This window comes from Cibotium barometz, chromosome 44 (assembly GCF_041138505.1).
Source record: "Cibotium barometz isolate CiBa-2024 chromosome 44, ASM4113850v1, whole genome shotgun sequence".
NCBI lineage: Eukaryota > Viridiplantae > Streptophyta > Polypodiopsida > Cyatheales > Cibotiaceae > Cibotium > Cibotium barometz.
The window spans coordinates 35,772,758-35,787,682 of record NC_141089.1 but is presented as its reverse complement, the minus strand read 5'-3'; the positions used below and the strand labels follow the sequence as shown (position 1 = coordinate 35,787,682).

At 40.0% G+C, this 14,925-nt stretch overlaps 1 protein-coding gene across 2 annotated transcripts; it reads right to left on the bottom strand.

The window, feature by feature from the left end:
- Window positions 1–10,430: 10,430 nt before the first annotated feature.
- On the bottom strand, window positions 10,431–13,544 carry LOC147613232 (uncharacterized). 2 transcript variants are annotated; one of them, XM_086782499.1, is made up of 3 exons: window positions 11,624–13,544; window positions 11,390–11,499; window positions 11,096–11,276 (listed from the first exon to the last, which is right to left on the bottom strand). In XM_086782499.1, the coding sequence occupies exons 1-3, from the start codon at window positions 12,729–12,731 to the stop codon at window positions 11,241–11,243; spliced, it is 1,254 nt and encodes a 417-aa protein (XP_086638625.1). In that variant the 5' UTR covers window positions 12,732–13,544; the 3' UTR covers window positions 11,096–11,240. The 2 variants fall into 2 exon arrangements, with proteins under 2 accessions (XP_086638624.1, XP_086638625.1); XM_086782498.1 differs by having other exon boundaries at window positions 10,431–11,499; window positions 11,624–13,512.
- Window positions 13,545–14,925: the final 1,381 nt, after the last annotated feature.

Sequence of the window (14,925 nt, the reverse complement as noted above, 5' to 3'; positions counted from 1 at the left end):
TTGAATTTTTGGATGAGATTTGCCAGTACTTTCATGTTGGTATTTGGTCCACCATGCTACACAAGAATGTTTGTGCCTATGTAAACACTCTTGAACAGTATGCACATAAGAAATATCATTTCTTTATGGTGTGGGGACAAGAAGAATGTTATATCCATAATCTTCGAAAAGTGTATAGGCCAGATAAGCCTACTGTTGAGGCTATGTTTAAACCTTTACTCAAGGTTTGGAATCAGTTCCAAGATATTTGCAATAAGAAGAATACACTGCTTATTGATGATAGCCCTTTCAAGGGATGTGTTAATCCAAAAGACAACTGTCTCTTCCCTGAAAGTTTTCAAGGAGGGCACGACTACGTACTGTGCAATGACCTTCTACCCTACCTTTTAAATCTAAATAATACAAATGACATTAGGTCTATTATTTTGCTTAATCGGCTAGGTCAATCTCCTATCACACATGGCCATAATTTATTTATCGATTTTCAAGATGTACTGGAAGAATGGCTTCAATTCACCTCCCTATTTTTGCAAGAAGAAGTGGAAAACTCATCTTCTGCATCTTCACACTTACCATTATATGGTGATAAGCTAAAGTATGTCCAATCAAGAGGGGAAAAAAGAGAAGTAGAATCTATAAGCAAGGATCTAGCAATGTTGGCATCCAAAGCTGGAGTACCATTACTATCCAAAGACCAGCTAAGCTTGTTAAAAGTGTGTTACAAAAGAAGGATTTTGAGTGATCAACACGCTATTGCTTATGCTACTCGCTTGGGATATGATCGTGGTCATCTCATAAGTGGAGTTGCAGCAAAAGCATACATATCAAGGCTACAAAAGGCTTACTTGAGCTTATGGGTAGGATAATGTCTGGTTTCATTAAACATTGAGTGACAGTATAATCAGATTCCAACCTAACCCAAACTAGTTATTGCTGTGCAGGTCGAAGGAAACCATTTCTGAGGTCTAAACGTGCAGTTTGAAGTATGAGATCTGTACAAATATCAAGACTTGTTGGGTGCAGAATGTTTGGAGCCATTTTGTACCTAAAAGCCCATAAGATAGACTTAAGCTTTGGCCAAAACAATGTACTTAGATGGGTTTAATTTTTGGATTGTACGAGCCAAATCTTTACACTATTGTATCAAGAAATCAAATGCCTTCAAACTTACTGTCATTTGATTATCTCTTTTGTTAATATTTGCAATTCGATTGCAATAAAGATGTGTTTGTTTTTTATTGAATATATTGCCTTGTCAAGGTGTAAGGCTATGAATATCATAATAATTTAATTTGGATAGACTCAATTATCTCAATAGTGAAAATTTTTTATACATCATATTCAATAAATTTGATGAAATTTAGCATTGACAATATACTCGCTCTTTTATTTTTTTGGTTGAACTAATGAGGTTTTGGAGCATTTGTCTATGAAGGTTTAAGACCATCCATATCATGGATGAAAATTTTGAATGTACATTAACCAAACATTTTGTTTTCAACAGGATATGTTGAAGCATATAGCTTTGATTTCAAGTGTACAGAAAACTTACTATTGAGGTGGCACCAATCATTGGTGACTTATGTACCTAGAGGCAAAAGAGTTCCACCACCCCCAGATACAATAAGGAAACAAAGAAGAGTATTGATACTTGAACTCAATGGTGTTTTACTTAAGACCATTGAGATGCAACATGGTGATGTATGTCCAGACTGGGCCAAACATATGCATCTTGTGGAAGAGAATACAAGTGTTTGGCATTTGATTCGCAAAGATGCATTCACTTTCCTTGATTTTTGTATGCAATGGTTTGAGGTATGGATCTGGAGTACTAATAGACTACAAAGGACTCGACGCATTCTTGAGTTGTGCTTTCCTCGGCACCATCAAAAGTTTAAGGTCGTAGCAGGGCATGCAGCATGTCAAAAGACGGATCTTCTTATTGGATATCGATTTGTATACCACAAAAACTTAGATGTAGCATGGAGAATTTTTCATGACCTGGATGGAAATAACACACTAATTTTTGATGATACCCTCTACAATGTAATGTGGAATATGCCCGGAACCTACTTGATTTTTCCAAAGATGTGGAATCAAAATATAGAGGAGCTTCAAAGTTTTTTGGAGACAACAATCAGCGCATGGTTACTTGGTTGGATTTATGCAAAGAACAAACGGGAGTATACTTGCAACACTTTAGTAAATGAAGCAGCTTATGATAGAGAAACTTTGTATGTATTGGAGCAATACATGAGAAAACGCTATGTTTGAGATACAATTTGTACTCAATTATTATCTTGACGAAGGATTTTTGTCTTCGGATAAATTGTAAACTTGAATGTAACAATCTCATTGAATGTAACAAGTGTTCTTTGGCATTATCATCCCATGTTTTTACTTCAATGTCCCTCAAATTTGAGCATATATATCATGATTTATAATCTTGATATAGTGTCTAAGATGGGTTTTTATCTGTGGATCAATCGTAAACTTAGCATATTGTTACTGTCATTGAGATTTACTTTTTGTTTTGTTGTTTCTAACACCACACCCTTTAGAGATCTCTCATTTTTAAGGTTCCTTTTTATAATGATATTTAGAATTCTTTTGGCAAATTAAATAAACCCCATTTTTTTACTTCAATGTCTCAAAGTGGAGATAGTATTTAACATTATCTTCTTCATATGAAAGGTGTTGTATAATCTCAATTAAGTTTAGTGTCACGTATGTATCTATACAACTACAAACAAATACGCCAAATAGTTGTGTCAAGATATAATCTATTGGCACAAAGAGTGCACCAACAAATAGATGTTAGCTCAAACTACACAAAAATACCGAGTTTCCAACCAATCCTATAAGAAATGGGACTCGAATAATTCCCAAAATTCCTAAATTTGTCTTTCTTGCTCAAATGTTATTATTCTTTATATGACTTGTTCATGAGATTATGATTAAAATGATGACATTGCATGATAATGAAGAATAATTTTCTAAGCTATGATGCACAAGCACTTACATTGTGAGTCTAATTGTATAGTTGCACTCTCAAAGTGAAATATATCATGTATTTCATGCATGCAATGCACGTGCAAACAGCCCTCTTTTTGTGTTCAAGCTCTACATGTTGCCTTTCATATGTACTAATTTCAATCTACAATTGCCCCTCTCGTGCCTTTACACTCAAATACAAAGGTTCATATATGCTAATCCCAAGGTATTAGCTTTCTTGTAGTGGCCTCTTTCTTCAAAATTCATGCACTTATTAACCGGTTTATTTGCACTTTTTAAGAGCATTTTATCATGGATTTTTGTTTTATGTAGTAAAATGAGGAGTATTATATCTTGGAGATCAATGGCACTATGTGAATTTCTAAGACTCTTGGGGTTTTGCACATCCTAAATTGTTGGAGAAATAGAATATACATAAATTATAAGGTGACTTATGCCTATGCATTCGCCTTGACCCTTCCTTTTGATCTTCATAAAAATTACCCTCTTTCCAAAGATTGGTCTTAAGGAGAATCTATGGTAAATTTAAAGTCAAGCAATATGGAACCTTTGGAAGACATGTTTTAAGATCGAGCTTGTAATTGATGCATTGTGATAGTAGATTTGAACACCTTATTATTAAACTAGGGCAATTAGGGCTCCATGCTAACTCCTCCTCACTATGTAGCATGCACCCCCACTCAAGTGGGGACAATGGGATCAATGTGGGACTCAAAAATTGGGAGGGTAGAGGAGGATGGTAATCTAAAGGAGGAAAGGAGTTAGGCAAGACGGTGTACACTAGGGTGGGCAGATGGTATCTTCCATTTGCCTTACAAAACAAAGTCGAAGACTATGGCCTTGGATTATTTTATGTTAATATGATGGCTAGATAACAATGGGGCTTTGGGTTTCAAAGAGAAATAAAGCCCTTCATTATTTTAAGTAATAATGAAGAGCTACATTAGTAATTCATTAGAAATACCAAATTGCATTTGTGGTACAAGAGAATTAGAGCAAATTAGTATGATTCTTGTGTCCAATAAAACCATTGCACATGGATGTATCATACATCTTCATATGGGCTCCATGCACTTCAACGAATGTTCTTCTAGGTCCATGACATTAGTCACTACCCAAGAGGTGGTTGGGTAGAAGGTGTGTGGCTAGCACATGTAGAAGTGTTATAGGAAGGATGCTTCCTTCACAAACCCTATTATAGTTCTTGAGGTACGCACCGTTAAAGTAAATTCAACAGTGTTTGAGAGGCTCAATGTTTAAGCTCTCCCTCCCCACATTGTCTTCAATACACCTTTGGCATGCCACTTGAAATGTGTTTTATGTAACCCATTCATACAATAACCAACAATCCCAATAAAAGTATGCATGCACACATTGTAAAAACACATGACCATTGTGTGGTTTGTATATTCCAATTAAGGTGTCTTTGAGTTTACTGGCAACATTAATGGATGGTTAATATGACTATTTGAACGTTTACTAACAATCGAGGTGTCTTTGAGCTTACTAATGGATGGTTAATATGACTATTTGAATGTTTAAATCATTAAACATACCTCTTCTCTCAAGGGCAAATAAATGTGTTGCTCATTCATCATTGATATAAAAAAAAAGACCAATTTTCTTGTAATTGACATCCAACACTAATATTTGATACTTCGATGTTCACATTTTGCCATGTTCCATGTTCCTCATGGTTTGAGCAATTTTAGTGGCACTACATTAGTTTAATGGGCCCATGTATGAGTGGGTTTGTTTTAGGAGTAACACTGTATACAATTGACTTATGCACATGCTACCATAAAATTTGAAGGTACAAATACTTTTCCAACTTTCATGCACACACTACCATACCAAAACCCTCTAAAACTCATTATAACCCAAGATTACTTCACGATTTTAAGAGTTGAAACTATGAAAATCACAATTAGTAGTTTCCTTTGTTGTGCTTGATTGCGGCTTGTTATTATTTGAATTGGTGGGGTTCAATTGGTTAGGGCAAGCCATCTCTCTTATGGAGAGACATTGTAGTGATTCAAAGTGGTTTCAGTTGTTCAGAATGGATCATGATGCATATGGTGTTTATATGATTCATGGGCCTAGCCCTCATGCTTATGGTGTAGGTAGAAAGCAAGGGAAAATGCGAGATGTTGTAAGCTAATTAAGTTTTAATGAATCATCATGGAATTTAAGTGTAGGTTCACATGGCTTGGGATCCGTGTGGATGTACTTGATAAGCCACACCTTATTGCTCTATCACTAAAAGAATGAGTATAGAGTGTACACATGTATTAGGGTTAGTGAGTTAGATGGGCGGCCAGCCACTTTAGCCTTTACCCCAACAACCTCCCACTTAAAGGCCAATGTGCCTTTAATGGAGACATGTTAGTAGAAAAAATATATATGTACAATGAGGTACCATATCCTCACCCAATGCCCATCAACTCTCGACAATGTATAAACTTATCAGACGGTAGACTCTTCGTGAGAAAGTCTACAAGGTTATTATCTGTATGTACTTTGACCAGCTCAAGATGCTTGTCCTCAAGCACTTGACGAAGAAAATGATACTTCACCTCAATGTGCTTGGTCTTTGCATGAAACACAGGATTCTTTGCTAGCATAATGGCACTCTGACTATCACTGTACAAAATTGGCATGTCATCTCCAAGGCCCAAATCTCCCACTAGACGAATCAGCCATATAGCTTCTTTGCATGCTTATGTAGCTACAACACTCTGCCTCAGTGGTAGATAATGCCACACATTTCTATAGACGAGACATCCAAGATATTGAACTACCATATAATGTGAAAATGCATCCTGTAGACGACCTTCTGTTATCAGAATAATTCCCTGCATAATCCAAGTCTGTGTGACCAAGTATACCACTGTTGCTTTTACCAAAGCATATACACATGTCTTTTGTACCACTCAAGTACCTCAATATGCCTTTCACTGCTTCCCAATGCTTCTTTCTAGGGTCTGACATATATCTACTCACAACTCCTACTGCAAATGCAATGTCTGGATGAGTAGCAATCATGGCATACATAAGACTCTCCATGCATGATGCATAAGGAACCTTGGACATTTCAGCCTTTTCCATATCAGATTTGAGACTATCCTTTGCACTAAGTTTCACACATGGAGGCAATGGAATGCTAATTGCTTCCCCCCCCTCTATATTGAAATGTTGCAAGACTTTGCAGACATAATCTTTCTGAGATAGATAGAGTAATCTCTTTGTTCTATCTCTGATTATGCGCATACCAAGGATATGCTTTCCATCTCCCAAATCTTTCATCTCAAATGCATCCATTAACCTTTTCTTAAGGGCATCAATCTCATAACCACTTCTCTCTACGATGAGCACGTTATCCACATAAAGAATCAACACAATAAGGTTGCCATCCTTGGCCCTTTTAGTGTACAAGGAGTGATCTGTCTCACTTCGAGCATAACCTTGAGATTGCATAAAGGCATCAAACTTGTTATACCATTCACGTGGGGCTTGTTTTAAGCCATACAAGCTTTTCTTAAGCTTACAAACAAGCTTTTCTTTACCCTTCTGTATGAAGCCCTCTGGTGGCTATTGCATGTAGATCTCATCATGTAAGTCACCATGCAAGAAAGCTGTCTTGACATCCAATTGTACAAGATCCATGTCTTCTTTAGCTACCAAGACAAGCATAGTGCAAAAAGTAGTCATCTTCACAACAGATGAAAAGATTTCATCGAAATCAACACATTTTTCTTCTTTAGCTACCAAGACAAGCATAGTGCAAAAAGTAGTCATCTTCACAACACATGAAAAGATTTCATCGAAATCAACACATTTTTCTTGCTTAAAATCTTTATCTACTAAACGAGACTTGTACTTTGGTTCTGCATTGTCACTTGTGACCTTCAACTTGTAGACCCACTTACATGGCAAAGCTTTTTAACCCTGTGGTAAAGGAATTAGCTCCCAAGTCTGATTCTTCTCAATAGAATCCATTTCCGACTCCATAGCTCGCTCCCACTTAAGCTTGTCATCTCTGCTCATGGCCTCTTTGTAACAAGATGGTTCCCCACAATCTGTTAACATGACATAATCTAAGCCAGTTACAAATCTCTCAAGGGGATGAGAAACACGAGTAGACCTTCTTAGTACCACTGGCTCTTCTTGAGTTGGCATTTTAGCCTCCACTCTGTCACTTGGCATCATTCGGCTCTGCACTGGTGAACCAACAGTCTTTTCCTCTTGTTGACTAGAATGGTCATTGCTAGAGCCTTCTCTATGCACACTTGGTGAACCAACAGTCTTTTCCTCTTGTTGACTAGAATGGTCATTGCTAGAGCCTTCTCTATGCACACTTGGTGACTCAATATTTGCCCTTTGTGGCAAGACAATCAGTGGTGTGATATCATGGAATGATACCTTCCGAGTTTCCACTTCCTTAAGTTGTTTATGCATCTTCTTCTCATTGAAAATAACATCGTTGCTGCGATTAATTTTCCTGACCTTTTTAATCCCATAGACGATATCCCATTTTGCCACTTTCTCCATAGCCCATGAAAATGCATTTTCTAGACTTTGGCTCTAGCTTACTGTGTTTCTCTCTAGAAACATGCACATAAGCTTCATAGCCAAACACACATAAGTGGTCATATGAAGGCTTTTTTCCTATCCAAGACTCTTCAGGAACTCCACCATCCAACGTTGAATTTGGTGACCTATTAATCAAGTGTATGGTCGTCACCATAGCTTTAGCCCAAAACCTTGAGTAAGACCCGCATTAGAAAGCATACTTAGCACCCTTTCATTTATCGTTCTATTTTTTCTCTGCTACACCGTTTTGTGTAGGATTACCAAGTGTAATGAGTTCTCTTTTGATGCCACGCATTTCATAGAAATTCTTGAATTCATGAGAGACATACTCTCCACCATTGTGAGTTCTAAGACATTGACGCTTCTTCCCTGACATGTTCTCAGTAAAAGCAAGAAATTTTTGAAAGCAAAGGCATCATCTTTTCTAGTGATAGAATATACCCACACATTCTTGGTCAAATCATCAATGAATGTGATAAAATAGGATGCTCCCCCTAGCGACCTAATAGGCATAGGTCCACAAACGTCACAATGAACCAAATCTAAAGGTTCACTCTTCTTCTTATTTGACAATCTTTTATGGGATGAACGAGCATGTTTACCAAAAATCCAATGCTCACACACATTAGGGAAAGGTTGAGGTCTATAGGGACCCTTTAAGCTACCATATTATGATTTTAATGACTTTTTGTTAAAATGTTAAGTTTCTTTGACTTTAGATACCTTCTTATTCTTCAAATGGCTAGAAGTTTGAATTTCAAAGTTTCTCGCCAAAATTGAATTTAAAATTGAGTGGGCAAAACCATATCATGTGACATATCTATGGAAAGAGCTCAGCGAGAAGATTCTAGATCTCTAATCTCCGACAAATTTTGAGCTCATATGTAGAAGTTATGGATGTCCAAAATTTCAAAAACTTTTTTCCCACTTTTTGGGAATGAAAAGTGCAAAAAGACATCTTCTAGAGAATCTTTTGACCACCTTTAATCACCCAACATTTTTGTATACGTGGCATCACATGATTGGCCCTTTTCGTTAATAACCTTTTAATCACATGGCATCTTAAAGGACCCCTATAGACCTCAACCTTCCCCTAATGCAAGAAAATTTAAAAAATTTAACACAGGCAAATAACCCAAACGAGACAATGTTTCTATTTCTTTCAAAGACATATAAGCTAACCGACTATGCCACATAGAAGCATTTGGTAGCTCATTTACAACAATTAAACAAACTAAAGTTTGTACCATCAAACTCTCGATGTTGAAGAGCTTGCGTTCACCTAAATAAGACATGGCCACAACTATGTTAAAAATCTAACAAAATTTTGGCAACAACCTGGCAATAAAATAACACCCAAAATCAAAAAATTATCATAAAATGAGAGCACCACCACCCTAAAGAAGACTGGAACAACACCAAACACCCAACCAAACTCTCCACAAAGAAGATCCACTCACAACACACATGCAATACTCTATTACATGCTTGCATAGCCCGTAGAAAGAAGAAACACTTCAATTCTCTCTGACTGAACCCAACTCACTCAAATAACTGAACACAACCAGAGAATTACACTATACTGCTTCAAGACCATAGAAAATAGCACAAGGGCACCCGTTGACCATTAATTGTGAAAGATATACAAGAGAAAAACCTTAAGAGTGGCTATGGAGAAATTCATAACCCGGCACATGCCTTGGGCACTCACCCACATACACTCTATCAAAAGGAACCTCTTCCAAAGTACATAGAAGTAGAACCCAAACCTTCTCCCTTGCTAGGAGCTTCTTCCACTCTTCCTCCCTCAAATCTCTCTTTTAGATATCTCCCAACGTGCCTTCTTTTTCCTTCTAGAGTACTCCCTCTTTTTCTTCTTCTTCTCCCCGAAAAAAAGCCCCTCTTTGCTTTTTTACTCCTCTCTCTCTCTTACACGTTCTCCTTTTTTCTAAAAAATAGAGTTTTTTCTCTTTTTTTAAGGGGGCCACCGTCTACTTTTCTATTTTGGGTTTTGTAAAGCTCACCGATTTACTGTCACCTGTAACAGCCCCCACCTATGCAAACATCCCTGCCTAATCGCAATTGGTTACCGAAAAAACGCAATTATTTACTTCGCTTCATTTCTTACTCAACAAAAACGCAATTATTTACTTTGCTTCATTTCTTTCTCAACAGATGGAAGTGATAGTAGAAATTCATTACATCTCATCCAAGGGGGCTGGCCTAGATAGATTAGGAGTTGGACTTGCATCACCTATGGGTTCAACCCCCTCTAGGCATCCTTGGGGGCCTGAGGTGCCAGGGGTCACAGTCGCACAAAGCTGACAAATGTCGCACTTAGGGTGGATTCACATTTGGCGGTAGCCACAATACCCTTTTTCTCGGGTGGAAAACTTTCTTGAAAATTGTGGGTGAACATTCACACACAAAGGTGGCCAACTCATAAAACTTGGTTTTGATTGATGGCTTCCACTCTAGTGTGAATTAACAAAAGAATTGCAACACACCTAATTGGTCCAACTCACTTTTCAAGGATGGCCTCCACTTCAGTGTGAATCCAGCCTTAGAAAAAATTGACTCCCATCTCTCTAGAACCTCCCTCCCTTTACCATTCACTCTCTCTCTCTCTCTCTCTCTCTCTCTTCAGTGGACCGGTCTCCCAACATCTCGATTCTCTCCAGTCTCAGCGCTCATTACAAAGCCACCAGGTAGGCCTTTGCGACATAGACGTTCACACAGTGTCTCACCTTTGTTCACACTACTTTCACCGGCCCTGCTGGTCTAACATTAGCAGTAGCAGTAGCAATCAGTAACATTAACAATTTTAATTAAAACGTTAAAATATTCATTTTATATTCAAGCCGCTTTAACATTCTGAATCGGAACTTGGAAGAGCTGGACAGGTCACAGCGCATGGTACCTTCCTAATATGCATGTGCTTGCATGTGTGTGTGGCTAGACAAGAGATGAAAACTTGTTCTCTTACCTCTTACAGTGATCAGGGGCAAACTTTATTGGGATCCCACTTCCCCACTCCACCTATTTTGCACTGAATTGGCTGCGAATTTCGCTCAAACCAAGAAGGACTAAGGCCTAGGAGAAACCCAATCTTGTGCAGCCCTCGACCAGCTAGTGGCTGGTCTCCAACACACACCAACAAGCACATGCCTTTCCTCTCAACATTTCCCAAGCCCAGCAACCACACTGGGATTTGCTGCAGAACATGGATATTTGGGGACGGAAATGCAATGTACGAGCGTGCGAACCTCTCCTGAGGGTCCACTGCTTGAAGAAAACATGTGTTTTGTGCGGAGACACGAGCGCATAGATGGAACACTACTTGACCACCCACTTGAAGAACCATGGTCCTGAACTGATACTTCTCAAAGAAAGACTTGTCCCTCTCATCAAACTCTTCCATGCGATACTCCTCGATGCTCCGATCGTGGTCACAAAAGATCAACTCTCCAGTACATGCTTGTCCTTCAACTTCTAACTCTCCCCTTACATCAGATACCCCTTTGCATCTCATCGACATTGCCTGCTTAAATTTAAATTCTGTGAATGTGAAGCTAATGCTCATCCATTTTTGGAGATACCTAGCCTCCTCTTGCCATGATCCCTTCTTCAGTTCAAACTCGGGCATCCAGGACATCCCTGGTGTCTCGCTGCCAAACGCATCAACCAAGCACATCTTCAGCAACAACGCTTCATTTGCTGAGTTAAGCAAGCTTCTGCCTAGCTCAAGCAGCTGCATCTGGAGGGTCTTGCCCGTCCTCACCTGTACTGCGTTCTCTACCCTTAATAGCTTCAATATGGACAACACTCGATCTTCTGGATTGGAGCAATCCCGTTGCGAAATCTCCTCAATCACTTCATGTATACTTGTTTCTGTCAAAAAAAACATGATCGCACAGTGTACCAAAAAACTACAATCTATAATTACACAAGAGTACTGGCAATTAGACAGCATAAGTACACACACTACAAATAATTTCAAGTTGCAATTGTGCACCGTGAATGTTAGAGCCACCAGTTGATCGTATTCTTGAGCCCAGAACAGACTGCTTTGCAGCCATCCGTTCTGTCATGGAAGCTTGCGCTTGGTCTAGTAGAAGTGAATCTTGACTGATCGATCCATCCGCATTCTTTATGTAGAACTTTAGCTTGAGCAGAAATGCATAGCCTACATCATCTGCAAAATACCAATGCTCCTTTCCTGGAACTTTCGCGAAGTGACAGCATGACGTAGAGTAAGATGCCAGATTGAAATCTTGTGCAGTTTTCAGCCTAATGCATTTCCTAACAAACGAATTGAAGATCCACTTCCATGGCATATCGCATAATCTCCACTTCCATGCAATATCACATAATCTGGGGGCTTCCATGTTGATGCATTCCCAAAGAAACCAAGGCAAGACAAACATCCATGACATATCACAACAAAGACAACCGGATGATCCAGGTGCTTTCCGATGACGCAACAATGCAATGACTGCAGTCTTCCTGAGCGTTTGCTCAGAAGCAAGGTCGATGGTGAAGGTTACCTTGGGTGGAAGGACCCACTCTTGAAATGTCCATGCACGGCTGTACCAACGCGAAAGTGGATCCACTATGGATGAAGAAGATCCTTGCACCTGTTCATGGAAAGCATCATCAAGCAACAACTTGAAGCCCTTTCCAAAGCCATGATGAACCACATAGCAGCCCAAGCTGCTTTGATAATATGTCCCCATGTGCTGAATTTCACGGTCCTTCTCTTTTGAGTCCTTTTGATTGATGCATACTGCATCAAGCCAAACCCATTTGACATGCTCCGCATGCAAAATCATCAAAAACTCAATAAGCTGCAGGTATGCTGGATGGCTGCGGAAGCCCGCAGTTTCAAACAGAGCTTCATAAGAGGTAGCTGATTTTGCGGCTGCTAGTTCACCTATGGTGATGGAGAACTGGCGAACATCAGCGCTCCAAGTGTGGGAAATGACATGCCAGCATGGCTGTCTGGTGAAGGAGAGGCCTCCTGATGCACGATGGGCGATGGTAGCTCTTACATCAATGAGCCTCAGGGGCATGATGCCATCGCTGGCTGACAATACAGTTCCAGTACTCAGTTCCTCCTCCATTTTCAGATCTGCTTATTGGAAAAGAACATCTCTGTGTGTGAGGGAGATTGCGCAGGTTCCTTGTGTTGAAGCTGGCCATTGAATCGCGCGCAGGCTCCTTTCACGAGCTGGAAAAGGGGGGGCATTCCAGCCCTGGGTTCTCAATACGAGGATCAAAGACGTCAATGGGAATGAGTACATGCAAGGGAGCTCAAGGGGAAGGAGGAGATGATGGAGAGTGACCACAAAAGGAGGGCAAGCATGGCTAGAGCATAGGGGAGGTGGGGGAAAGCAAGATGAGAGAGAGACCTCTTTGAGGCGGCCCCAACAAGGAGAGAGCCTACCCCTTGGGGAAGGAGGCCATGAAAGCTTGGAGGAGAAGGAGGAGGAGAGGTGGAGCTATGATGGCTTCAAGGTGGAGGCTATGGAGAGGCAAGCTTCTCTCACAAGAGGGATTTCTTGCAAATGAAAAAGACGAGTGAGAAAAGAAGGGAATGGCCCTTTTTATAGCTTTTTCCCTCCTTCTAACCAAATTTTGCATACCCTAACTATTCCCCAACTTAGTTGAGCAAATTTATGCCCACTTGCTCCTATTTCCCACTTGCCACAAGAAATAAGCCTCTCCGTATACTGAGATTTCTCATTTATGGTCCCAGATTTTTCTCAACGAAAAATATGGTCTGTTGTTTCTCTCGTAGATCTTTTAGATCAAGCTTTTGGGAGTTAGCTGAGCTCAACGGAGAAGCTGCGGGAAATCCTGAAGAGTTTACCTAGTCTATTTGATGTCCCGGGCAGCTTCGGAGTGGCTCTGGGAGCACTCGGGATCCCCGATCTTCACATTTTTCAACCATCTAAGCCTCGAGATGATTTATTTCATTCCTGGGGATAGTTTGCAAGACAAAATGACTTCCCAAGGTTATCTAAGCAGTAGCTCAGGGAGAGATTATTCAAAAAAAGTGACCTTCATATCCTAAAATTGGCATCTAAAAGCATTCAGAGGCTGTCAGACATCATTATTCTCCTAGCCAGCTTAAAGAGAATGATTCTTGCCCTGTTCTAGAAGATAGTTGATAAAAGGAACTTCTCAACCTGCTTCAGTAGGGACCTCACAAATAGTCATTTGCCACATGAGTGACATTCCATTTGCATAACTGGCACCATTTTTTTGGGGGAGGGTTATTAGACCCTGGCATATATGAAGTGCATTGCTCAGTATGATGGGGTCCAGCGCATAAGCCACATTCATAAGGTCTAGTAGTGGGTGGTGGAGCGTTCCATCATTGCCAATAAGGTGGTCTATATGTTTGTCCCAATCTTCTCAGCACCATTTCTACCAATTGATCTGGATTTTCCCCTTTGCTACTTGATGGGCCTATTGTAGAAGCTCTTGGTGGAGAATGCAAAACACTACCCATATCAAAGTTATTGTCATAATCCATGGCATTGAGATAGCACTCATTGAAAGTGGAATGTTTTTGTGCGTAGAGATGTGCATGAAGCATTTTTTTTCTTTAACCCCTCCAAGAATATTGAAACCAGCCTGGCCTGGCTCTCTTTGTCTAGGCATCTTGCAATGTATTGTTTCAACGTGTTTAAACAATCTCGTACTCTCTCGTGATCCTTCTGCTTGAATGAGTAGATTTGAGCAACTGTGTGTTATGCTTTATGCCGATTTTTGAGAAAGAGGCAATGAAGTCTTTCTTGAGCTGTGCAAGTGACATCTTTGACTCAGGCTCCAAGGTTTGAAACCATGTCAATGCTTTGCTTTCAAGGTTCAATCCAAATCCCTCAATTTTCATGTGGATATCCATCACTTGTTCCGCATGGACAGCTTGCCTATAGGCAACCACATGATCATGAGGATCGCCTGTTTTGTCATACATCTTGAGACAAGCTTTTGCAGTGCCAACGGTCTCACTCGCCTATGAAATTTCTCCATGTTCCCCTTGTGAGTTCTCACTCGCCTTGGATCTTCCCTTGGAGCCATCTAATGGACTGGTATCTCCGTCTCTGCTATCCGCTCTCCTCTTGATTCGTCGGATCTCCTCATCTCCCGATCAGGTTTGTTGATAGTGCTCCATGGCGGTTCCGATTGTCGTACTGTAGTCCACACCAAATGTGTCACCTCTGGCCTTGGTATCTTCGTTCCCCCGTTGAATCCCATACTGTCGAGCCTTGCTATAGACGTGGCATGCTCTTAAGTGAAAAGACTTTC